The sequence below is a fragment of the Chroicocephalus ridibundus genome, chromosome 16, assembly GCF_963924245.1.
Source record: "Chroicocephalus ridibundus chromosome 16, bChrRid1.1, whole genome shotgun sequence".
In the NCBI taxonomy this organism is placed as follows: Eukaryota; Metazoa; Chordata; class Aves; order Charadriiformes; family Laridae; genus Chroicocephalus; species Chroicocephalus ridibundus.
In genome coordinates, this window is record NC_086299.1 from 4885081 (window position 1) to 4910027 (window position 24947).

Genomic DNA, 24947 nt, shown 5'->3' on the forward strand with positions numbered 1-24947 from the left:
GCAAAATAACCCCCAATTTGGAGTCTCTATGTACAGCTGCAACTAAAAGGAACTGGCATAAATCACAGCAAGCCTCAGATAATTTTCCTTCTCCAAGAGAATCCAAAAGCTCAGCTGCTTCCAGCTCAGAATATGCTGGAGGATCCAACACCGGCATTTTTGAAGGTACTCGGGTGACTTCAGGCACCCAGCCCAAGATGACGCTGGGCACGAGTTCCTGCAGCAGGTATCCACCAACCCAACAGCAAAAGCCCCTTAGGCACGTCCTGACCAAGGATTGCACGTCCCGCAACCGCATGGCTGCCAAAATCCCTCGCCAGACCTTCCAGCCCCATGGGCTTGGCTGGGGCAAAGAACTGGCCCAGGTCGCCCACATTCTCACAGAGCTGGTAACCATCTCCTGGCCTAAGGATGGCACCAAGGGGTGGAAACGACCCTTTGAAACGAAGGGAAATGAACCTTCGCAGCAGCACCAAACCCCAAGCGTCCAAGAACCAGGTATGTCAGGATGATAATAAAAGCCCTGAAATAATATAAATCTGTGGCCCTGCAGATTTATACTCAAATGCTGCTCCCGAGGCCGTCCACAAAGGGTCTCTCACCAACAAGGACGTACTTGCTTTCTCCCGGCGCAATATTTGCATCCGCTGGAAAACATGACCGTGCAGAGCCGGTTTTGACTAAATCTTCGTGATGAGGTCAAAGGTGCGCGTGCTGACATCAGGGTATCGACAGGCTGTCACGGGCACGCCAGCCAGCTCTGCTCATTCGATACTCTCTGGATCATTTAATGCTGCCAACAAGCGGAGTTAATGCGTTATCTGCATATGGGTTTTTAATCCTGCAGGGTGGTCATTACCGCGTTACTGTTGGACTAATTAACAGGCGGAGAGCTCTCATGGCTTTTTTATGCATGCTCCCCCCCTCCCCCCCCCCCCCCCGAAAAATTAAAACAAATATAAAATAATCACAACCACGTACCCAGATTTAGCATCGGGCTATTTCCAGGAGCTACAGACGCCCTGGTGCGCGGCAGTCCAACCCCGGCAGCACTACAGTCCACAAACCACAATAGCACCAAACAGACCTCAGCCCAAGATAATACGGCTCCATTTAAATGAAAAAGAAAAGAATCTTTAAGGAACCTATGAGGTATTCAAACCTATTTAGTAAAGTGCCTTCCATTAATCTTGCCATACGCGTAATGCTGCATCAAAGGCATTCCCCTGCTGCAGAGCAAATGCGCCCATCAGAGGAATTACGCCCCAAATCAAACTGGTCCCTAATGAATGCGCTCAGAAACCACAGCGATAAGCAGGGTGTAGATGTGTTAAATTAGATCGTTTACCAAAAGAGCCTGGAAATGATGCACGAGGAACAGCGCATAAAAAGGTTCTCTGCAAAAGTGGTGAAAGCGCTTTCTTAAAAGCGCTTTCTGAAGCTTTGCTCTGCCTGAAAGCCACCGTAAATTCCACTCGGAGCAATCGGAGCAACCTCAGCAGCTGCCAGCGGGATCTGGGGACCGCAGGCCTTGCCCTGGGGACAACTGCAGACCTTTATGCAACTCCAGCAAAACTTTAGCAGCTTCTGGGAGCTCAAGTCCCAGAGCTGGACCCAAGCCATGACGACACGGGCACGAGAATGTTGGCGAGAAGGGCAAGGCGGCAGCTCTTGTCCCCTGTTCCAGCACGCCCCGTTCACCCCCTTCTCCCCCTTTGAAGGCTGCTCAACCAGCGCCTCCTGAAGTGGGGCTGGCAGTGCTGGGCACCAAGCAGGGACATCCCCAGGAGATGCTCAGGACCAGCCGACGGGGAGACGCTCAGTCCCCTTCGTTCCCAGGCTCGTCCCCACTCCCAGCAGCTCCGACAACCGACCAAAAGCATCCCTTGTGCAAAAGCACCAGGACTCCAGGGCTTTGCAGGAATCCACCCTGAAGCCAACACTCAGCAACTGCCCAGGTACCTTGTAATTAATAAATCCTGCAGAGTTTTTGCTTATATCACAACACGCTACTCCAAAATACACCTTCACGGCATTAAATAAAGCCTTTTCGCTAAATAGGTGGCCCTCCTACAGTTTCTCAGGCCCACGCCCCTGTGAGCTTTTTATTTTTGATGGCTTTTCCCACAGGAGCTGCAGAGCCCCACCAACTCCTGCAGCTTTTCATGGAATTTTGGTAACTCCTTTAATCAGCCCTCTCACCCTAACCCATCAAGTTAGGACCCCTCTCCACCGCCAGCGGAGAACGCGCAGGAAACCGAAGCTCATTTGAACAAAACCCTGCGCGGCTTTAAAACGAGCTCCGTTCCCAAGGATGACAACAAAGATCTTTGCAGATTCAATTATCTGATGCAAATGCAGTGGGGAGCACGCCACGTCCCCGCCTGGAGCGGTTCCTCCTCTCCTGCCCGAGACGTCACTTCTGGCAGCAAAGAAATAACGACAAATTCGGGCAAAGGCATTTAACAACTCCGGATACGTTATGGGGGATATAAAAGTTCAAGGGATTAACGTTAAGCATCTCCAAGGTGGATAAAACGACAGGTTTTGCCCGAGCAGATAATGCAGTAATTGAAAAACATAAAAGCGAATAATTGGGAGCGTTTAAGGCTAGAGAAAGGCTTTCCCAGGGAAGAGGTGGAATTGCCACCCCTGGATTTATTTAGAGGCGGGCAGACGTCGCGCTGAGGGACACGGTTTAGTGGCGGTTTGGTCAGTGTTGGGTTGATGGTTGGACTTGATGATCTGTAAGATCCCTTTCAACCTAGATAATTCTATAAAAAACAATACGAAACGCATAGAAAGAATATTTTGCCACCACAGGATGAGGAACCTGTTTTCTGAATGTGCCGCTCTCCCACAAAAATCACCGAACGACGTTGTTCAGCTCCGAGGGAGCATCCGACGCCCAGACAGTAACTCCGAGCCGGGCTCTGCTCTTCCTTGCACCCTCAGTGCAGCTGCATTTGGAGATTTTGCTACCGAAAAAAAATCTCATTGTAGTCCAATAACACCTTTACAGCTGTCCTCTAGGTTTCTTTGAAGATGTTCTTTTTCCCCTCCTGCAACTTAAGAGAGCACCTAGACCATCTAAATCTAGACATCAAAGGTAAGCTCCCCCAATCTATTCTTCAAATCAATTCACTTTGCTTTCCACCCCCTAATACATCACATCTCCCTGGAAAACAGGCTAACGCTTCCCATGCTTGTGAGCCTACAGCAAATTTCAACCCCGCAACAGTATCTTACAGCAATCAGAAATACCCAGGGGGAAAAAAACCCCAAACAATACTGCTTTACGATGGGCAGAGACTACTCCAACCCGCCCAAGTACCAAGAGCAAAACATTACAAAGACCTTTTAAGCCAACGCTCTTGTGCACACCTAAACAAGAAACCCAACCTAAGGATTTTGGGATATTCTGCTGTTAAAAGGGACCAAGGGAAACTGTGACTCAGGGCAAGGAGCCTCCTGCATGAACACTGCCCAGACCCAGCGCTGGGCTGCCCATTGGTGAAGGCCAACGGTAGCCCCACATTATTTTTTCCCAGTTTCCAGGGAAAGATGATGGGACAGTTTGCTTAAAAACAACGGGCTGGAGCAGAAGCATGCAGGTGCAGTGCCAGCCCTCATCTACCATCATCTCTGCGCTTCAACGGCCGTGCGTGCTCGTGTGCACCCACTATTGGAAAACCCTCCCCTTGTAAGGTGGCCAAGGGACTCGATTGGCAAGTTAAAATAAAGTGCTGGGTGGCGCAGGTTGTTACTGTCAGACACATTCACTTCTGCAAATGCCACGTTTTATAAGACTTAAAAGGCAAATGAATCATCGAATCCTAGAATGGTTTGGGTTGGAAGGGACCTTGAAGACCACCCAGTGCCACCCCTGCCCTGGGCAGGGACACCTCCCACCAGCCCAGGTTGCTCCAAGCCCCGTCCAACCTGGCCTTGAACCCTCCAGGGATGGGGCAGCCACAGCTGCTCTGGGAAACCTGGGCCAGGGGCTCATCACAAAGAATTTCATCCTAATATCTCATCTCAATCTCCCCTCTTCCAGTTTAAAGGCATTCCCCCTCATCCCATGGCTCCCCTCCCTGCTCCAGAGTCCCTCCCCAGCTTTCCTGGAGCCCCTTTAGGGACTGGAAGGGGCTGGAAGGTCTCCCCGGAGCCTTCTCTTCTCCAGGCTGAACCCCCCCAGCTCTCTCAGCCTGTCCCCACAGCAGAGGGGCTCCAGCCCTCCCAGCATCTCCGGGGCCTCCTCTGGCCCCGCTCCAACAGCTCCGTGCCCTTCTGCTGTTGGTGCCCCAGCGCTGGAGGCAGCACCGCAGGGGGGTCTCACAGAGCAGAGCAGAGGGGCAGAATCCCTGCCTCTCGCTCCTCCGGCTGCCCCCCAGCGAAGCGGGACAATAAAGTGGCCATTGCCCAGGAGAGGAGCGTGTCCCCAGGGACATCAGTAGCACAGGCTGTGACATGCCAGCTCCCCGTCAGGTAACCCCCCCCACAAGGTTCAGCTCCCAAGATGCAGCCTGTAAAACCTGTGAAATTTTAATTTAGAGGGAGAAGCGGCATGAAAAGATGTGAGGCAGAACGACTCTAAGGACTGCGAAGGGTGAGAAATGGATTTATGGATGCCCTCAGAAGACATGCTCCTTCCAAAAAAGTTTGGAGAAGCAGCAACAGACATGGATGATCCTCCAAGAGCGGGATATAGCCCAGCTCTAGACCATGCTGTGGCAGAGCGTCACTCAGTCCCTTTTCCTTCTTCAGTGATGAGGTTGACCCCTTCCCAAACATTAGGTCTCCTGGGTGTCCACAGCCTTTCCCATGGCACCACGCTCTTCATCTTTCCATGGGCATCTTTGCTCCTTTCCCATCGTCTGAGTGATCCAGAAGCAAACCCTAGCTGTGGTGCTGCGGGTACCTAAAATCTGTGGCTGACCACACATTTGAAAAGCAAAACTCGAGAGCTTTTTCCTTTTCTCGGGGCAAACACAGCCCTTCCCGTTGCAGCTCCCGCACCACGCGGGTGTCAGAAATCCTAATGACAAAAGCCCGTTTCTCATCAGGTGGCTCCACGCAAAACCGGCTCTCTGCCGCAGCTCGCCTTCCGCGCTCGAAAGCGGGAGGGCTTTGCGAGTTAGCAATTTTCTGACACAGACACATCACTTCATCAGCCACGGCCAAAGGGAAAAAAAAAAAAAAAAAACAAAAAACAACCAGAAATCTGCCTCAAAAAGCCACCCACACCAAGCCTAGCAGGCACCAGCCAGCCTGTGTCACACACAGCCAGCTCTGTCCCCGTTCTGGTGGCTCCTCGCAGGGATCTGGGGAAGGTGAGGACTAACGAGATTAGAGAAATAAGCGATTTATCAGATTACTGAAGCTCCCCAGCCAGAGCCCGGCTTGGGGGGCACCGGGGTATCAGGCTGTCCCTAGGAGCCGCCGCCTCCGGCCAGTGTCACACTCCATCACGATCAACACCTCGGCAAAGTTGTTCTTACCCGGCGACGCATTGTCCTCCCGTAAAGCCTCTGTTATCTTTAGGTCCCCTTGGTTCACAGCCTGTCACCATCGCTCAGCCTCAGCCTCTCGCCCCGGGTGGGGGCACCCCCAAACCCCCACCCTGGCACCCCCAAGGCTCCAAGCACCCCCCCGCCACGGTCAGGGTTGCACGAGGAAAACCTTGGGAAGAATTTTTCCTCCCCTCCACAACTCCTCCCAGCAAACTGACTACGAGAAGGACTTCGGCCAACGCTCTCCAAAGCGGTCGTTCAACGTCTGTTCTGGTGGGACAGCCCAGACCTGCTGCTGCTCTTTCTTTGGGGAAAAAAAGAACCAAAACAACTAAACCCATTCCACCTCCTGCTACCACATTACACATCTTCAAACATCAAAATACGTATTTTTTTCTAGCTTGAGGTCTCCAGACCTGTTGCTTCCACAAAATCGATCTCAACACCTGAAAGCACCAGCCATAAAGATTCCAGCAAAATTAATTATACAGCAAGAGCAAGCAGGAATAGATGGCAAAGCAGCGAGGAACAACCCCCCGAGCCTTCAAGCATCCCATGGGCAAGGACATGGCCTGAAAAACGAGGGCTCTGGTGGACCCGTTCCCCAGGGTTTTGTGCTCGGCAGTAACCGCAGCCGGGCTCTGAGCACACCGGCTCCGCGAGCTGCTGCGCCAGTACCCACGGCTCTTATCTCACCTCCCGCTGTCGACAAGAAATTACGAGAATTGAATTTTAACAAGCTGGAGACTGAAGCTCTGCTGTATGCCAAAGCTCTGCTGCGTATCGTGCTAGCGCTGAAGTTTAGTGGCCAAATTAGTGGCCTGGAGCACTGTGTCCAGCTCTGCAGCCCTCAGCACAAGGAGGACACGGAGCTGTTGGAGCGGGGCCAGAGGAGGCCCCGGAGATGCTGGGAGGGCTGGAGCCCCTCTGCTGTGGGGACAGGCTGAGAGAGCCGGGGGGGTTCAGCCTGGAGAAGAGAAGGCTCCGGGGAGACCTTCCAGCCCCTAAAGGGGCTCCAGGAAAGCTGGGGAGGGGCTGTTTGCAAGGGCAGGTAGCGACAGGACGAGGGGCAATGGTTTAAACTAGAGCAGGGCAGGTTTAGATCAGACATTAGGAAGAAGTTCTTCACACTGAGGGTGGTGAGACACTGGCCCAGGTTGCCCAGAGAGGTGGGGGAGGCCCCATCCCTGGAGACATTCAAGGCCAGGCTGGAGGAGGCTCTGAGCAACCTGATCTAGTTGAAGATGTCCCTGCTGACTGCAGGGGGGTGGGACGAGATGGCCTTTAGAGGTCCCTTCCAACCCAACACAGTCTACGAATTCACTGCGAGGTACTTTGGCCCTGTTTGGTGCAAGGGGAGGGGTAGGGAGCGCTCGAGGGAAGACACTGGCCCTCAAAAGTCGGGCAATGAGCCCCCCCCAGCTGCAAAGCCTCTTCTGGCAGCTCCCAGAGTCTCATCCTAAGGGCTGCAGATTTTTCTGCATCACCTGGCCCCGGTGCCAGAAAACACTGAGTTTACTTACGGATTTGGAGCAACAAAGAATACGTAACAGGAGTTAAGGCTGTCTGTTTGGAGGATACCCAGCCCCACCAGTGATTATTTGAGAGTGCCTGCATCCAACAGACAAAATCGCCCTTAATCTTCCCCAAATTAAAGACTGGGACCTATTTATACCTCCCTCTCCCCATCTAAGACCAAACATCTTCATGGTTACGCTACAAACCAGGGAGCCAAAAGCCCTGGATTAAGTCCTCCTTCAACTTCAGAGTTTACTCGAGCTCACTCATCCTCAGGAGCGTCGCTAAAACTCCCCTGGACAGGCCCCTAAGGGAACAATAATCTAAATATTATGCTAACCGCACCAGATGAGGCTTTTGCATACAAAAACTCCAGAAAGGATATCTTAAATTAACATCCTCACAGACTAAGGATGTACCAGGGACCTGAAGTGCTACCTGCAGCCAGTTCCTTGTGCCTAAAGCCACCACGTGAATATCGCGACACACAAATTTACTCCCCAGTGCATGCAATTGTTTCAGAGTGTGAAACTAATTGCTCCCTTACCCCATGAACTACGCAGGGCAGAGGTAAATAAATTAGGAAATGCTTAGAAAAAGTAATAGCACAGCAAGACCACGATCTTGAGATAAGTGCAAAAACCCTCCCGATACGCAACTGGACAGCAGTACCCAAATTCCTCAGGTTCCTTTACAGTATCAGCTCTCAAGCTCTGGAAGAACAAATAGCAGGGAAGATTTCTGAAAAGATGAAAATGGTACATTTTCAACAGCCTGAGATGATTACTCGCAAAATAGCAACAGCGCAGAGGTAACTGATTGCCTCCTGGGCAAGAGTCAAAGTCTTTGCATTGTAGCTCTGAAAGTGTACAGAGATCAAAGAGAGGAAGAGAAAACTCTATTTTAGGCTGTCATGAGCATAAAGGTCCTCCTGGCCCTTTGGCATCACCAGCTACCAAGGCACGACTGAAATCCTTCTTACGCCGCGCGTGCCCGCGATCACTGCACAGTAAGGAGGAGAAATCCTTTATTCCCGGGGCAGGGTGCAGCTCCCGCCCCCTTCCCCGCCGAATTTTGGCAGCAGCCATGGAAACCCCACCATCCCCCCCGCAGTTCCGCGCGACGCGAGCCGGGACACAGCAACCACCCCGTGCCACTGACGCTCTGAAATCGGCAGCCAGAGAAGCCAAATTGCCGAGCAAGGGATTATTAATAACACTTCGCTATTGATTGTGCTTTACATCCTCAAGCACTTTACCAACATTAATTAATTAAGGTGTTTTCCATTTAATGCCAGGAGGAGACACTCAAGGAAAAACACGAGGCTGACCAACCGCCCGATTCGGCACGGCAAGCCCTCGCACCCAAACTTTGGATTTCCCCCACTGGTACTGGTTTTACTCAGATTACTGAAAATACAGGCGTAAATTCAGCCAAGACCCTAAGCCAAAAGCCCAGAGGCACCGCCCAGCGTGAACGGGGGCCACAGGTGACGACGGAGCTGCAACGGCGCTTGCTGCGATGCTCTGCCCGCATCCCCCCGTCCCCGCCAGCATCCCGCCCCACGCGGCCGCCTGTCCCGCACCACCGGGCACGGGGACACCTTCTGCGTGCCAGGAATTCAACCGATATTCATTCAAACACGAGGGTGCTGACACATGGCTCCAGTGATGTTACCGAGAGCTGCCTGTAATTGCTGTGCTAAGCGCCGGGGACATGAAATATTGATTTCCTCCCCCCCTGCTCCGATCCGCATCCAGCTTTCGACGGAGGCTGCAGCCAAAATACTTCTCCCAGCAAACTCTCCGTTTAAAAAAGACTGTCAGGACTGAGAGGTTGGAATGATTAACGCTCGGGCTAAGGACGGTAACAATGCACAAGTTCCATTCCTGCCTACCCACGCACACCCACCATCCACTCCTGCTCTCCCTCTTTGCTGAATTCCTCCGGTTTTGTTTTAAATTACGTAAAGCGAGCCCTTGAAGCGTACCTCACCGCTGCAAAAATAGCGCATTATAGCGGAGAAAACTCTCAGTCTGCACAAAAGGGGCAGAGTTATTACCTCGAGCTGTCTCCAGCTGCACCATAATTACACGAATAACACATTTCACAAACTCGGTATTAATTACTGACTGAGCCGAGCACGGAGGCACACATTTACCTCCTTCCCCCCCGACTTGGGACCGACCTGGAGCACCTGCCTGCAGCACTGAGATCACCCGGCTCCTGCCCACCACGAGCAAAGGGACCTGGCCATCCTGCCACGTGCTTCTCCACCAGCACCAAAGCAGATCCCCCTCCTTAAACCCACCAGCACACATCCCACCGGCATATCCCACACCGGCACTTGCAGGTAAGCGGCTGCCCACCCAATTCGCCAGCCTTCCACCTTCCTTTAATGTATTTACGTTGGCAACCCTCCCACTGCCAAGCCACAAGGCAGCAGAGCTATCCAGAGATAATTATTTTCACCCCAGCCTTCCAAGCATTGTCTCAAAATCCTTGCGGAAAAGCGTTAAGCCTGGCTACAGGTATCTTGGTCCTGCCCATACAGGCACAGAGGGATGCAGAAGAGCGTACCTAGAGTATAGAAACAATAGAACCAAACTCGGGGAGGAAACCCAAAGCAAAGAGTGACTCTAATCAGCGGGTTTCGCAGAGGCCAAGTGCTCTCCCCCTTCTCCTCAACCAGCGCAATGAACGCGACGCACTTCAGATGCAATTTTACACTTAACTGATTGGTGTCTGTTCTAACACCAGTGGTACATGGCTGGATTTATCACATTTTAAATAATAGCCTCTTAAAACTCATGGGGAAGGGGGGAAAAAAAAAAAACCAACAACAAACCACGCCGCATCTACAGCTGCAAGGCCACGGAGTCACACCTCGTTAGGGAAGCATCCTCTCTCCTACCTCCTGGACATTGGCACACTGAACCAGATTTGCCAGTTTTAAGGAGTGGGAAGATGGAGCGACCCCTCCGTCAACTTCGGCAGCCGCTGGAGGCACCGCTCTCACATCCAGCCAAAGACAGAACCACTCCCGGCCACCAATCCCAGGGACCTCCCAACCCCTGGCATTTCCATTTTCACTCCAAAGCATATGGAATTATAGTTATTAAGCAGAAGGGCACACGCTTCAGGGAACAGAGCGCATTTCTTTGGCACCGTTATAGTGTACCAATTGTTTTCCAGCACACTAACAGTAAAGGAACCCAAAGAGGAGTTTTTCCATCACTCAGCAGATCGGAAAAAACTCCGAGAAAGCCAAAAAGAAACCCTGACCCTTGGAGAACATCACACACATCCCTCCCGCGCCGGGGCGTGCTGCGGGAACAAAGGCACTGCCCCTCCGCAAAAACACACGCGTCTCTCCAAAACTCTCCGGGAGAAGCCACAAAACACAGGATACCCACAGAAAGCGGCGTGTGCACGAGCGACCAAAGGATTTTACCCGCTTTTCTAGCTGGAAGGCTGCGTTTGCACACTGATGCCCTCTCCAGCGTGTCACCGGCTGCATTCCCGATCCCCCCCCAGCTCCAGCGGGGGAAGATGAAGGCATCCTCCTCCTGCTCTTTCAGCAGCTTTTGATAAAAGAAAGGGCCTGGGTAGGCTGGATGCAGTCTGTGGCAGGGTCAGGTTCAGATTATACCCAGAGGCACCTATGCGGATCAGCTCGGAAAATACCCGACCGCACACCTAACTTTATCCCTCGGGTACCAGCAGCTACTGGGAAGCTCCGCCGGGTCTGGCTCCCGCCGCATCCCACCTGATGATGGATTAACTTTGTTTAACAAAGTGGAATTCCCACACCACCACCGCCACCCCCCCGCCTCCGCTACCGAAACAGCAAAATATAACGCTGTAGGTAGGCTGGATGGCACAAATCTGCAAATTAATCCCTCTAAATCAATTTGCGCTAACGCCCCAACCAACCAGACACCGGAGCCCGCCTGGAGCGGCGATGCCCACCCAGAACTACCTTCAAAAAGCTACAGCTTAACCAAAACGTGAGGGTTAAATAACACACCCGGAGATACTCACAGTGACTAAGTAGCAGCTAGTGGCATTTTAGTGGCAATTTTATCATGCAGGTGTAAATTCAGCTCAGTTATCGGCAAAGGGAGGTGGGGCTCGCATTATTTCTAATCTGACACCAAGGCTGCTCCAGGGTGAATTGCCAGGTGAGCCCGCAATTATTTGGTAAAAATATATATATATATATATATTATTATTATTATTATTTTGTATCGAAATGTTTCTAAAGTAACAGCGGCAGCGCTACCCTGATTACCAGAAACCGGTGAATTTCAGCCGGGCGGGAGCCGGACCCCGACGCCAGCGCTGCAGAAGCAATTGGGACCCCCCCCTTAACCCTCACGCAAACCCCAGAGCATAAAACACCTCCCACCCACCCCCCCGCACCCTCTCTGCCACCCTCGGGGGGTGCGTGTCCGGGTGTCCCCCTCCCAGGCCTGGTGACAACTTTTGAGGGGGTTTCAGGGCGGCGACGGGGGGGATGCATGTACGCCACGGGGGATGCGCGCACGGCACAGGGGGTGTGCGGAGCCCCCCAGGCTCAACGCAAGGCATCGGCCGTTGCGGGGTGGGCTCCCCCCCCCCCAAGCCCTGCACGACACCGGGCTCCCCCCGCGGCCGGAGCGCCGGGATGGCGGCTGTAACATGGCTGCTTCCCTCCCCAGTTACGAAACTGGTTACGGGAGCCGGGGCGGGGGGGGGGGGGGGGGTTAACCGGGAGACCCACCCCCCCATACACCCCGGGGAGAACACAAATCACTAAAACAATGAAAAATAATGAATGAAAGGAGGCGGTTTCCACCCAAACCCCCCCTCCCCGTTCCCGCCACCACCCCATCCCGCACTCCCCCCCCCCCCCCTCCTCCCTCCCTTACCCCTTCCCCCCCCCGGCACCCACCTTGCGCGCTGTGGGGGCCGTGCTCCATGGCCGGGTCGTTGCCCAGCTCGGCCAGGCGGCGGCCGGTGGCGGCCAGCTCGGCTCGCAGCGCCGTCACCTCCTGGCCCGCCGCCGCCAGCGCCCCGTCGATGCGCAGCGCCAGCTGCTTGTTGTCGTCCATCATGTGGAGGATTTTGGCCTGCGGGGGATGGGGGGGGGGGGGCGGGGGGGGGGGACAGGGGACACGGGAAGGGAGGGGGGGAGGAAGAGGAGGAGAGAGGTGAGAGAGGGGGAGAGGCGAGGGGGGGGGCGCTGCGCCGGGAGGGGAAGGGGCTGCCTGAGGGGGGGGGGGGGGCGGTGCGAGGGTGGGGGGCGGCGCCAGGGGCGGTGCGAGGCGAGGGGGGTCTGCGAGGGGGGCTCTGCGAGGGGGGCGCAAAGGGGAGCGGGCTCTGCAAGGGGGGGGACTCGTGGGAAGGGGGTGCGGAAGAAGGGGGGCTATGCAAAGTAGGGTGCAAAGGGGGGGGGACCCGTGGGAAGGGGGCTGTGCAAGGGGGGGACCCGTGGGAAGGGGGTGCGGAAGGAGGGGGGGCTATGCAAAGTAGGGTGCAAAGGGGGGGGACCCGTGGGAAGGGGGCTATGCAAGGGGGGGACCCGTGGGAAGGGGGTGCGGAAGAGGGGGGGGGCTGTGCGAAGGGGGTGTGTGTGCGCGGGAGGGTGCAAAAGGGGAGGGGGGACCCGTGGGAAGGGGGTACAAAGGGGAGGGGGCTGTTCAAGTGGGGGGACCCGCGTGAAGGGGGTGCGGAAGAGGGGGGGGTGCGCAAGGGGAGGGGGTGTGCAAGAAGGGGTGCAAAGAGGCTGTGAAACGGGGGGGGGGACACCCGTGGGAAGGGTGTGCGGTAGAGGGGGGGCTGTGCAAGGGGGGTGCAAAGGGGGGACGGGACTGTGCAAGAGGGGGGACCCGTGGGAAGGGAGCAAAGGGGGGGGGGGCTGTGCAAAAGGGGGGCCCGTGGGAAGGGAGCCGTGCAAGGCGGGGGGGGGGGCGGGCACGGAAGGGGGGTGCAAAGGAGAGGGGGTCGGTGCAAAGGGGAGGGGGCTGTACAAGGTGGGGTGCAAAGGAAAAAGGGGGGCTGTGCGGGGGGGGGGGGTGTGTGCAAGCGGGACGCAAAGGGGAGGGAGCCGCGCAAAGGGGGTGCAAGGGGGGGGGGCTGTGCAAAGAGGGTACAGGTTGTGCTGGGGGGGGGGTGGGGGTTTGCCCCCTACCTGTTGCCCCCCCCGGCAGCCCGGGCAGGGCCGCGACGGAGGCGAGCGCGGCTCGGCCGAGGGCATCCGCGGCGCTGCGCGGCGTTACGCGCTCGTACGCGGCGCTCGGCGTCTGCCGCGGAGGCGGGTCCCTCCTGCGCGGGGTTGGGGGGGGGGGGGAGAAGGGGGACAGGCAGCCGGGCAGCGCTGCATTTATAGCGAGAACCCCCCCCCCCCCCGCCCCAGCCCCCCGGGGAAGTTTGGTGCCGCTGCGCGGGTGCGGAGAGCGCCGCAGTGCGCTGAAAATACCCCTCATTAAGTGCCTTTCTGCTAATTGGGCTCAGGTTCATCTCGGTGCATGGGCATACCCCAAACCTGTGTGCAGCAGGTGGAGGTAAAACAGGCTCCAAAAAAATCCCCCTGGAAGGATTTTTTTTTTGGGGGGGGGGGGGGGGAAAGAGCAACTCGTGCAGTGTCACTGCTGTAGCAGTGGTTAATGCGAGAGTCCTTAACGCTGGCGGTTCGCGTGGCACGAATCCGGGGTGAAAAATGGAGAATTATTCGGTCTCGTAGCTAGCGACTGCTAGAGGGAGCGCTGATGTTTCCCTGTGCCTTACGGATGCCTCGGAGCGATGCCCCTGGCCAGGGTTTGCAGCAAGGCTGCGGAGCTGCCGTCCTCACCCTCCAAATGATGCAGCCCCATCAAAAATTAAGTGATGCCGCCCGGGAAACCCTGGCCTGCACGGCTGCCACCCCCCCGGACCCATCCCTGCTTCCCAAAGCTGCGGGCGGCAGCGCTGCCTGTTTTCATCCCCGTCTTGTGCAGCTTAAAAAGTTCACAAATGGGTCTAGGAATGGCGCAGGAGCCCAAAGGGGAATGGGAATGGGTGTGGGAAGGGCTCTCGCCATAGGAAAAGATGGAGAAAATTACAATCCTTAAGAAAAGAGGGAGAAACAGCCCTGCCTGTGTCCGTACAATTTGCTAAACATTCCGCTATTTGCCCAAACTCAGGCTTTTGGCTGAAACAAGCTGAGAAATGGGGGCATTTCCTTGAATTTCAGGATGCTCCCTCTGCATCGCGGCTGGCAGTGCGGAGCCCTTCGCCAAAATGCAGTAAAAGGGACAGAAAGGGGCTTATTTTCTCCGAGAGCTGCAAAGATGGTTCTGCGAGAGGCTTGACGTGAGATAAAGCAGAAGCACATCACTGTCCTGCGCGGTGACGGTCCCCGGGGAGCGCTGGGACGTGGCTCTGCAGAAGCAGAAGGGTCTGGCAATGCAGTGTCCCCCCGGCAGCTTTTAGGGACAGAAATCGGGTAAATCTGTCGCATCGGTTTGCTGAAAAACACCACTAAGATGGGCCTGGGGCCCTCCAAACCTCCGACCCAATCTGGGAGGTGCGTCCAGCCGAGAGTGGAAAGGACCCAGTCCTTGTCAAGGGGCATCTGCGCCTTGGAATCCGTAAAAGGGTTTTATTAAACAAAGAAAATCAAGGGCAAGTTATTTTTGACTGAGTTTCCAGCAGCATCTGCAAGCCCACCGCTAGCGCTGGGCCAGGGCACTTGGAATACTGGTGGAAAGGGCTCTTTTCCTTAATGAATTCCCAAAGGGCGCGCAAACAACCCGCAAGGAGGAAAAAAAGAAATAAAAATGCAATTCTACAAATTCTTTCTTCATCATCTATGCAACCCTCCCTGAACGAGATAAAATTCTTTAAGTATATATAGAAACTGAATTCTAATCAAGATAAATGCCCGGTTTCATGCCTAATTTGCATGAGTATTTGCTGCAAACTGTGCTTTGCAAATGAGAGAATTATGCATGTAACCAGATAACCTGAATGTGCAATCGCGGTACCACATATGCAAAACTTCGCCGTCGCACTTGAATAAAACGTGAGCTTCAGCAGAAAGGAACTCGGCTTTAAAGTGCAGGCGCATTATTTTTATCATAAAAAAAAAATCGGGTTAAAACTGATTTGAGCCTCCCAAGAACACATTGAGCTGCTGAAGCAAAATCCAAATTATCCTCCGTACTCAATCTAACCTTAATAATAGACTAGTTGAGCTGCTACACTGGCAGCGCTGGAATCTCTTTAATTTACCGAGGCAAGAGAATTTCTACATTAGCGCCTGTGCTATTTAAAAATATGTTTCTTAAACTTGGCCTGTGGACTCGTCCGTAAATTAATAACCTCGCTTTAAAAAAAAAAGTCTTCCTTATTACTTTAAGTCCTTTTGAGATATCTTGAAAGATTTTCTCCCCTTCCCCGTACCTCCTCCCATCCTTACTAGGGAACAGCTGGGTCCATTTAAAATTGATTTCGATCTCTCAAAGCAGGATTTGATTTCTCCAAGCTTTTTCCGCCTGGAAAGAGCGCGCGGTGTCACAGCAATCCAGAGCTATGGGCTGGCAGAGTTCGAGCCCGGCAGAAAGACGGCGGTGCCGGCACGAGGAGGGGACAGCGAAGGGATTTCCAGCCTGCGGGTGGGTGGCCACGTGTGGTGGGATGCACCCCAGGTCTGCAGCGACGCCGGCTCCCCGTCGCACCTACATAGTAAACCTGGGGGGACTTGGGGGTGTTGGTGGAGGAGAAGCTCCACGTGACCCATCAACGTGCACTCACAGCCCAGAAACCCCCCGCATCCCCGGCTGCATCCCCAGCAGCGTGGGCAGCAGGGCAAGGGGGGGGGGATTCTGCCCCTCTGCTCCGCTCTGTGAGACCCCCCTGCGGTGCTGCCTCCAGCGCTGGGGCACCGACAGCAGAAGGACACGGAGCTGTTGGAGCGGGGCCGGAGGAGGCCCCGGAGATGCTGGGAGGGCTGGAGCCCCTCTGCTGTGGGGACAGGCTGAGAGAGCTGGGGGGGTTCAGCCTGGAGAAGAGAAGGCTCCGGGGAGACCTTCCAGCCCCTTCCAGTCCCTAAAGGGGCTCCAGGAGAGATGGGGAGGGACTCTGGAGCAGGGAGGGGAGCCATGGGACGAGGGGGAACGGTTTTAAACTGTAAGAGGAGAGACTGAGATGAGATATTAGGATGAAATTCTTGGCTGTGAGGGTGGTGAGCCCCTGGCCCAGGTTGCCCAGAGCAGCTGTGGCTGCCCCATCCCTGGAGGGGTTCAAGGCCAGGTTGGACGGGGCTTGGAGCAACCTGGGCTGGTGGGAGGTGTCCCTGCCCAGGGCAGGAGGTTGGAACAAGAAGATCTTTAAGGTCCCTTCCCACCCAAACCACTCTGTGATTCTATGTGCGTGCCCCTATGCGTTCCAGACCCAAAATCTCCCTGCACTGTCACCCTGTATCTGAGAGAACGGTAACTCACCCAGCCACAGAGAGGTCCCCATCACTGCTCCGGCAGCAAAACTGCCTTCGGGAAAGAAGGAGTAAAAAGCATGGCCAGGGTGAGCACACAAAGTGCGATACCTGAGGATTCTTTTGGGTCACGCTGATTCCCATTCAGATGGCCGAGCCTTGGCTGAAATCCTCAAAACTGGGATGAAATGAAGCATTAAGAAATGAACTGGGCCTCATTCCCTTTCTCCTGCTAGTTTCGAATTAACAAAAAAATTAAATTAAAAGCTAATTAAATAGCCCAAATTAGAAACATATTATTTCCCAGAATTACTTTGCTTTTTTTTTTTTTTTTAAATTCTAGGTTCTACCAGGAGCTTGACAGCTACGCAGCGAGTCCGTGCCCCTCAGGGATGGGCGTCCCTCGTGGATGAGGTTGGGAATATTTCCTAAGGACACGCGGGAAACCTGAGTCAATGCCAACAGGTCTCCATTCAGCCTAAGCTACGCTCAGCGTCTTTTCAGGCAACGGTAGCCTTGAAAACCTGGAAAAAACCCTCAATTTTGGGCAATTTAGTAGCACCACATCCAGGCAGGCTATTTCCTAAGAATATATAGATGGCATAAACACAGCTGGAGGAAGATTTGAGAATACTACCCATCATCTTTGCTCTTGTTTCAACCCAAGGAGTGCAGTAAAGGGAATATGAGAAGATTTAGGAGATGAAATAGGGCTGAGTAGCACACGGGTACCGCTCGGGCCTTCCAAACACTTTAATTTGCTATTCAGATTACCACTTTTTATAGTTTAATATGTACAATATGCAAAGGAACTGGTTTAACTAAATGGGAAAAGCCTTTTGTGTTAAGGTTGAACGTAATCTAATACGGGCCTTTGACTTGTTTCAATTAAATCCTTTCTTTTCCAATTAAATAATCAGCCAGAATTTAATAAAAATGAATTTCAATGTGTCATCCCGCAGAATGATGACCTCTGAGATGGCGAAGGCTTATGTAAATTCTGCTGATCGCTTTTTATCTGCTGCTGCTTCACTTCCACCAAGAAAAAACTGCCTTCGGTCTATATATTTGCAATATTTTCTCGTCTGCCCCATGTAGCTCTGCTTGCCGTAATAATTCCCAGCTGAAAGGGAAGTATCCCCAGCTTCTTCCAGCACATCCTCTAAAATTCACCTTCTGCGATTGGGAAGAAAAAAAAAAAAAAAAAAAAAGAGCGCCCAAGAGGGGATTTTTGATCCGTGCCTCCGTTTCCGTTACGCCCGGGCACGCTGCGGTGCAAACAGCGGCAATTTGGCCCTTCCCAAATGTCACCGGAGACGTCTCTAAGGCCATTCATCAGCACAGAAAAGCTCACCAAGAAAATCCGGTCCAAGAGACCGGCAAACTTTAGCAGCGATCCCCAGAAAAAGCACAGCGCGCCCCGCGTTCAACAGTCTCTTGTAGCACATCTCCGCTGCCTAACTTCCATCCGACTCACAATAGCTGCTAATGCCTACAATTTATTTTTTTTTTCCCCTCCTCAAAGGTCACAGTTTTATTTGTGTATTTATAAACCGCATTTTGACGCGCCCCCCTTCTCGCTCTTAAAACGCTGCGCACCGACTCTTTTCTTCCTCAGCATCGCAGCGTCTCGACGCAGACCTTGCTGATGTGCTGCTGCCGCGCTGTCGCCGAGATGCTGCTGCTTCACTTAATAAGTTACTAAACGGGGGTTAAACAGCGCTAAGGATGGACAGGTTAAAAATCTGCGTGAATATTCTTATTTTTTCCCCGCGATGCTGCAATGACACGTTTCCCCCTGCCCGTTTCTGTGCAGGTAAAAGGGTCCCGGCGACCTTCCTGCGCTGCGCGTCCCTCGGGACCGCGAAAACAAACCCATTAGTGTTTATAAAGTGTCTCGGACTGGGGGAATTACATCACCGCCGCGAGATACAAGCTTAATGGATCAAAACAAAGCCTGGATCCAAACCCCCCCCCCAGCTTAGACACATCTCAGTTACCCGGCGCAAACCTCGAGGAATCCCGCCGAGAAGGGATAATTGAGAGAAAAATGCGATCCCAGAGATTTTTCTCCAATAAACCCATTTGACGTTAATAGGAAGCAGATTTCTAGACCCCTTGCAAACAAATGACTTCCACAGCATATTTCACAGCTGAGCGCATCTATGGCACCAGCCTTTATACGCAGCTCTATTAAACCCAACATTTGTTTAATGAATTACAGCAATCCAATGAATCTGTGTACGTTCAGCCTATATTTTAAATGTTTATGGGGACGACGTCATCAGCCAGCTTTTCACAAGCAGGTATCGGCCTCAGCGATGAGCTCCCGCTGCAACGTACCCGCAGCTTTTAAGATTTTTTTTGAGGTGTCTTCTTTCTTGGTTATTGCGGGCAGTTGATCGCCGTTTAGTGTTATAAAACTGTAAGTGTAATTACCCAGGAGTTTCAGGGTCTCTGCTTAACATAAATCTGTTTGGATTCAGTCCAAATTTGGGGGATTTTCTCCCCATTGATGAACCACGTCTGTCATCTGGACTAGACGGTCTTGGAACTAGATGGTCTTGGAACTAGATGGTCTTGGAACTAGATGGTCTTGACGGTCCTTTCCAACCCAAACTATTCTATGATTCCATCTGATAGATACAAACCGTTGCACGTCTCCCACCTGGCTGGGGTTGGTCCACGCAACTGCAAGGTGAGTGAAGCCATTAAAACCCGCACAGTCAAAGACGGCAGACATGCTGCAGCTGCTTCCCAGATGACCTCTTCCTCATCCCACAAAAACCTAACTCTGGTCCACCCTCCTGTTTTAATGTCTCCCCCACTGCAAACTATGCGTGAAGCGCTCCCTTTCATGGCACGTAGAAGCAATAGCAATGATGGTGCTGTGATAATTTAGCTTTCTTGCATGGCTATCTCTGATTTGTGGTGGTCTCCAGACCTGTGTTCCCCACCCGAGAGCAGGTTTGCTGGGTTGTTCCTACGTAGGGGCTGTAGGTCCACTAAGAGAAGGGGTAAGCCACAAAGATGGCTCCATGTGAGCAGAGCTGCCTGGTTATGCTTTGCTGCACAAACTGGTTTTGTTGTAGCTTGGGCTAAAATATCCCTAAGGAGCTGGTTTTAGCACTGACTAAGTGCAAGGTCCCACTTGATCTGAGCTGGTCCACAGCTATTGCCCTTGGCTAGCTGCTCCCCAGGAGAATCATAGAATGGTTTGGGGTGGAAAGGAGCATCAAGATCATCCAGTGCCACCCCCTGCCCTGGGCAGGGACACCTCCCACCAGCCCAGGTTGCTCCAAGCCCCGTCCAACCTGGCCTTGAACCCCTCCAGGGATGGGGCAGCCACAGCTGCTCTGGGCAACCTGGGCCAGGGGCTCACCACCCTCACAGCAAACAATTTCTTCCTGAAATCTCATCTCAGTCTCTCCTTTTACAGTTTAAAACCATTCCCCCTCGTCCCATGGCTCCCCTCCCTGATCCAGAGTCCCTCCCCAGCTTTCCTGGAGCCCCTTTAGGGACTGGAAGGCCGCAGAAGGATGCCCTGAGCTCGGTGCTGGCCCCTGGGGGTGGTTTTGGAGCTGAGCTGCCTGGCCGGGGCTGTGCTCGCTGCGTGGGTGCTCAGCGGTGGCTCAGCAAAGCCCGGGACTTCTGGCCGCGGTGGGTGGGCGGAAGGCCGGCAAGTTGCGGAGAGCCAGGGCTGCAGCTGGGGGCTACCAAAGGGCTGAGTCGCAGGCAGAGGGAACGCACTGGCAGGAGCGAGGGGAGCGAGCGCCGACCCCAACGTGCCCACGCGGTACCTACGCGCCGGGCAGCAGCGGGGAAATCTGCGTCGGTTCTGTAAAAATGCTTGGATCGCACAACAAGCTTTCCATAAAGGAAGAGGGAAAGAGGGAGCACAGGGAGAGAACGCCAGGCAAAGCCTGTACGAAATGCCGTCTTCCCCGTCCCTTCCCTGCCGCAAATTAGAGGGGAAAAACACGGTTGGGTTTTGCAAAACGGTGATTTGGGAGATCAGGTGCTTCTGACTTACTACAAGACATCGCCTGTCCTCTTGGGGAGGGAAGAACGGGAAGCCCGCAGAGACGTTTGCTTTGCAGACCCCATTTACCAGCTGCTCAGACACCGTTATAAGGATCATATAAAAACTTAAGTGAACAGGGAGATTCTGCGGCGCTTCGATAGCAGGATAATAGGTGCCATGAAAAAAATCCGGGGATCAGTCAGCAGACAAATACACACTGAAATTAGGTGTTAGTGGGCCAGATGCAGGAAAGGTGATTATGGGTTGCCTCTGTGTTTCCTTCGGCAACAATGACAGCACGCGGGGGTGGGTCGATGCACCCTATCATTAATAGAGCGTCAGCCTTCGTCTGACGGTTCCTTTGTCCTGGGAAGTCAATTCCTATGAAGATTTGACATTAGCAAGGGGCACGGTGAAATTCAGATGCCTTTGAATTTCCATGACCCTCTAGATGCTTTAGCCTGGCAGATTGCAGGCAAACCCCGTGTCCTAAATTGGGCAGGAGGCAGGGGTTTTTTGTAGTTCTCCGACACTAAGGAGGCAGAGGGGCAGAGATTAGGGTTAAACCCCGAGGAATGCAAAGCCGCGAGCGTGGGCGTTTGTGCTATCTTGCCTCAAAATGGCTCACCATATTTTCTACTTTAGTGCAGTCCACAAAATCAAAAAAGTGGGAAAAACACCCCCGATTTTTAGGTATTGCACCGGCACACGCATTTTGTCTAAGCAGGAGTTTTTAATGAAATCTGCTGGAGGTTGATTTCCCCTAATGTAGCACCCAGCCGCGGAAGGGCAGGGGACATGCTTCGTCTAATAAAGTCCATTTAGCTTTTGACATAGATTACTTGAAAGCAAACAAACAAACAAAACCCCCACACCAAACACACAGGCGTGATGAAGTGTCGCGGTATAAAATCAATACCGAGGCGATTAGCAGCCTTTGGAAAATTTCGGCTGTAAGTCAGTTCATGGCAGAGGTCAAATGGAGGTGCTGTCAACCCACTTGGGTGTTTCACTTTGCTTCTGATATATGACAGTTAAAAAATCACCTAAAATGGTTCCCATTATTCCTGCATTTTCTCCTTTTTCCCTGGGGGAGCACCACGCAACCAGACACCCGTCCCACCCACCTTCTGGTCTTCAGCATCACCTCCCGCTGAGCCATCCCCGTCCGCAGGACGGCCCACGTCCGGGCGAATTCCCAGGCTGTCAAGGCTTTCTTATCGATTCCTACACTTTTAGAGAAAACCGGAGATTTTCCCTAAATCCGTAGCCCGGAAAACCGGGCCCAGGTCCCTCCATCTGATTCCCAGCTGCCGCTGGGAGAGATTTGTGGTCCCAGATGGACAGTCCTGGTCATCAACCGGCACACCGAAAGGACCTCTGTCCTCTATTAGAGAGAAGGCCTGAAGCATTATCTAGCCCTTCAGCTAACTCAGGTGAGAGTTATTAATATTAATATCATTGATATTAATAGCTTTTCATGGAAGCTTGGGGAAGTTTTCCCCAAGCCTGGTGCACCAGGGAAGGGGGAGATGCCTTCAAACGAAGGCTTGATGGAGCGAGAGGGATCCAAGGGAAAGCTGATGTTCCCCCCAGAGAGGGAATGCTACGGGTGGTCTCGGAGAAAGCCAGGGCAGATACGTCATACAGTCCCAAAAAAATGAGGCTGTAAAACGCTAAATAAATACTAATTTTTAAAAAGCACAGCTGGATGGATTCCTTAGAAAAATCTAAACACGTTGTAAAGCTTCGGTGCACATGGGAGGTTCTGCGGGTACCAGCCCGCTCGTCACCCCAAAGGTCTTCAGGACAAGGCTCAAGTCACGAAGCTGGCGGGACTGTTGGCAGAGGGGTTTTAAGAAGGTGACACCTATAAAAACCTATGGATGGCAATTAAAGAGAGCAGGACAACTGCCAAGCTCTTGTGTTTGCTCACTGTCAGTGGGTTTTATAGATACAGAGATATATATCTACAAAACTATTCAAGCGCATTTAATTTTTCCAGTACCCACGCGGCGTAGCCTGTGTGAGGGTGATGTGTTTATCCTGCAAAGTTGGTGACTTCATAACGCAGCACCTGGCTCCCGGGCAGGTTTTGTGTTATTAACTTCCTTCCAACGCGTATAGAAAAATAAAACCTCTCGCCATCAAAACCCCCGGGATGACGTTTTGTCGGGCGCTGGGTGCAGTTTGTCACCAGCGGCGCGGGGATGGACAAGAGGCTTGGAAAAATCTGGGACCTCAAACCTGCTGGAGAAGACGTGAGCTGAGGCGCGGGACACGGAGGGCTGGTAGGTGGGGAGCGCGCTCCGGCACGGTGCGAAGACAAAGGGACGAGGGGGAAAAAACCCCTTTTGTAACATCCACGTTGACGCTCCTGGGCTAAAAGTTAGGCCAGCCCCGCAGTGAGAGGGGCTGAGGCTCCCTCCCTCCCACCCCTCGCTATCCGAAAAGCCCAGACAAGCACCAGAAACGACTTCGGGGTTTTTTTGGCTGATTTTCTTGCCTTCTGCCGACACCCCATTAAAACTAACGGTTCATAATCTGCATCGGACCAACTCGCCTCAAGATAAAGATCTGCCTCATTTGCAGTTACATAATTAGCAATTACCCTAATTTCACTTACATTAAATTACTTTTTTTTATAAAAGAAAAAACCCAAAACGTTATCTTTTCTGATGAAAAAAATAAAGCGGGCCGGGTCTGCCTCTGACTATTCTACAGAAAGCAGCAGCATCATTATCTTGTTCGCGGATATAATGTCTAGACACTTTTAATGAAAATATTCATTATGGCTAATTTGCATCTCTTTCAATTCTAGGACGGAAATCAAATGGAGATGTCAAAACAGAGCTACCTCCGCCTCGGGCAAAAAGGAGACAAAGTGACCCCCAAGTCCTTCCAAACGTGAGCTTGGGTGAAGAGAAAGCAGCTCCAGCATCCTCGACACTGGGGGCAGCGGGAGATGAAAGATGAGCGAAGGAGATCAGGGGAAAATATAAGGGTGGAAGAATCCGGCTGTGAAATACGCAGCTTTAAAGAAGGAGGGGGGAAAAACCAGGGAGAGCAGCACGGAAACCCTGCTCAGGTGGGTTTAGTTTTGCGAGGACGCTGAGCCAGACCCAGTGATAAAAGGGGTTTATAAAGGCGAGTAGGGGAACCTGCTTCTGACCCCCCCCAGCGTTTCAGCGGGAGCGGAGGCTCTTCCATCCCTTCGGCTCATTGGAAAAATCCCGGCCTTAACCTGCAAGACGTGTTGAAATGCAGATGTTAATCAGGATGGCGAGGACTCACGTGGGTTCAGGAGAGGCTTCTCCTGAAGATAACGTACATTTTAAATATAGTCCTTGCTCGCTAGTAACAAAACTTTCCATTAGTACAAGGAAATATACATTACACCTCAGGAATACACGCTTCACTGAGCTTGGAGAGTAAAGCTAAAATAATCTTTTTATAGCAAATAGGCATGAATACTTAAAAATAATAAAAAGTTGGTGAATATTCATTTGAACTCCTAAGCAAATTTGCCCTTGTCATATTTGCATCTCTCTTGTGTTCTCTTTCTGTGCGATGGAGTTTTATTAGCATGAACATTCGCAGAAACTGAATTTGAAGGCTGAATACCCATGGGAAATGAATTTTAAATTCACTTGCTGTGTGCAGTCACCCAAGAAACTTGATCATAATTGTTTATTGTACTTAAATATTTATATTGTGGAAGCACTTGTTAGATAAAAGGGCCGAGGTGCTGGGTGCTGTACAAACACCGTCCCAGCCCGACAGAAATTACCTCCGTCCCCAGCAAACACAAACGGGGACGTGTGACAAGTTCACCCAGGCTCGGCCACGTCAGAGAGGTGAGACGGCAGGTGACGAATTTCAAGGTCAAGAGCCAGCGTCGGGGTGGAGGGGGGTGAGAGATCAAAAGACGGCTGCGATTTTCCCAGAAAACTGGAGAAAGTTGCGGCGTACCCACCGAACGGCATGCCCTCGCGCGGGGTGTGTTCGTATGGGATATTCCAAATAGAGTCGGGGATTTAAAGTTCAGCAGAAACATCCTCGTCCGAGCTTTTTTACTGCCCGTAGTCCATTGCCACGAACTCCGGCTTTCACCGGGGAGCTCAGATTTCAGCGCTCGCGGTGCCTTCGGCCTTTACAACGCGTTCTTACATTTTCCATCCCCCACCCGCTGCTGCCCGCGATGGTGCTGCCTCTCCCGGCGCATTCCCGGTGGGACAGTGGTGGCCCTGGAGCAGGAATCCCATCCCTGGTCACCAGACCCCCCCATTCCTTCCCACTGGGAAGGGCGATGGCAGGAGCTGGCTGTGCAGGGCGTCGTTGATCCCAGCTCCCCACTCTGCTCCAAAGGTGCCTCCGGGGTTGTTTTTGGGGAGAGATGGGCTGCACTTTCGGCAATAGGGGACCCCATTTTCGC

General features: G+C 52.9%; 1 protein-coding gene across 2 annotated transcripts in view; it reads right to left on the reverse strand.

Moving 5' to 3' along the window:
• Positions 1-24947, reverse strand: part of KAZN (kazrin, periplakin interacting protein) — a 239552-nt gene that overhangs the window by 83229 nt on the left and 131376 nt on the right. Inside the window, exons 1-2 of one of the 2 annotated variants that reach the window (XM_063353937.1) lie at positions 13207-13314; positions 11968-12145 (exon numbers count right to left, since the gene is read on the reverse strand). In XM_063353937.1, coding sequence (XP_063210007.1) covers positions 11968-12145; positions 13207-13272 — 244 coding nt within the window. In that variant the 5' untranslated portion in view covers positions 13273-13314. Of the gene's footprint in view, positions 1-11967; positions 12146-13206; positions 13315-24947 lie in introns of those variants that run through there. The other variant, XM_063353936.1, reaches the window with a different exon arrangement.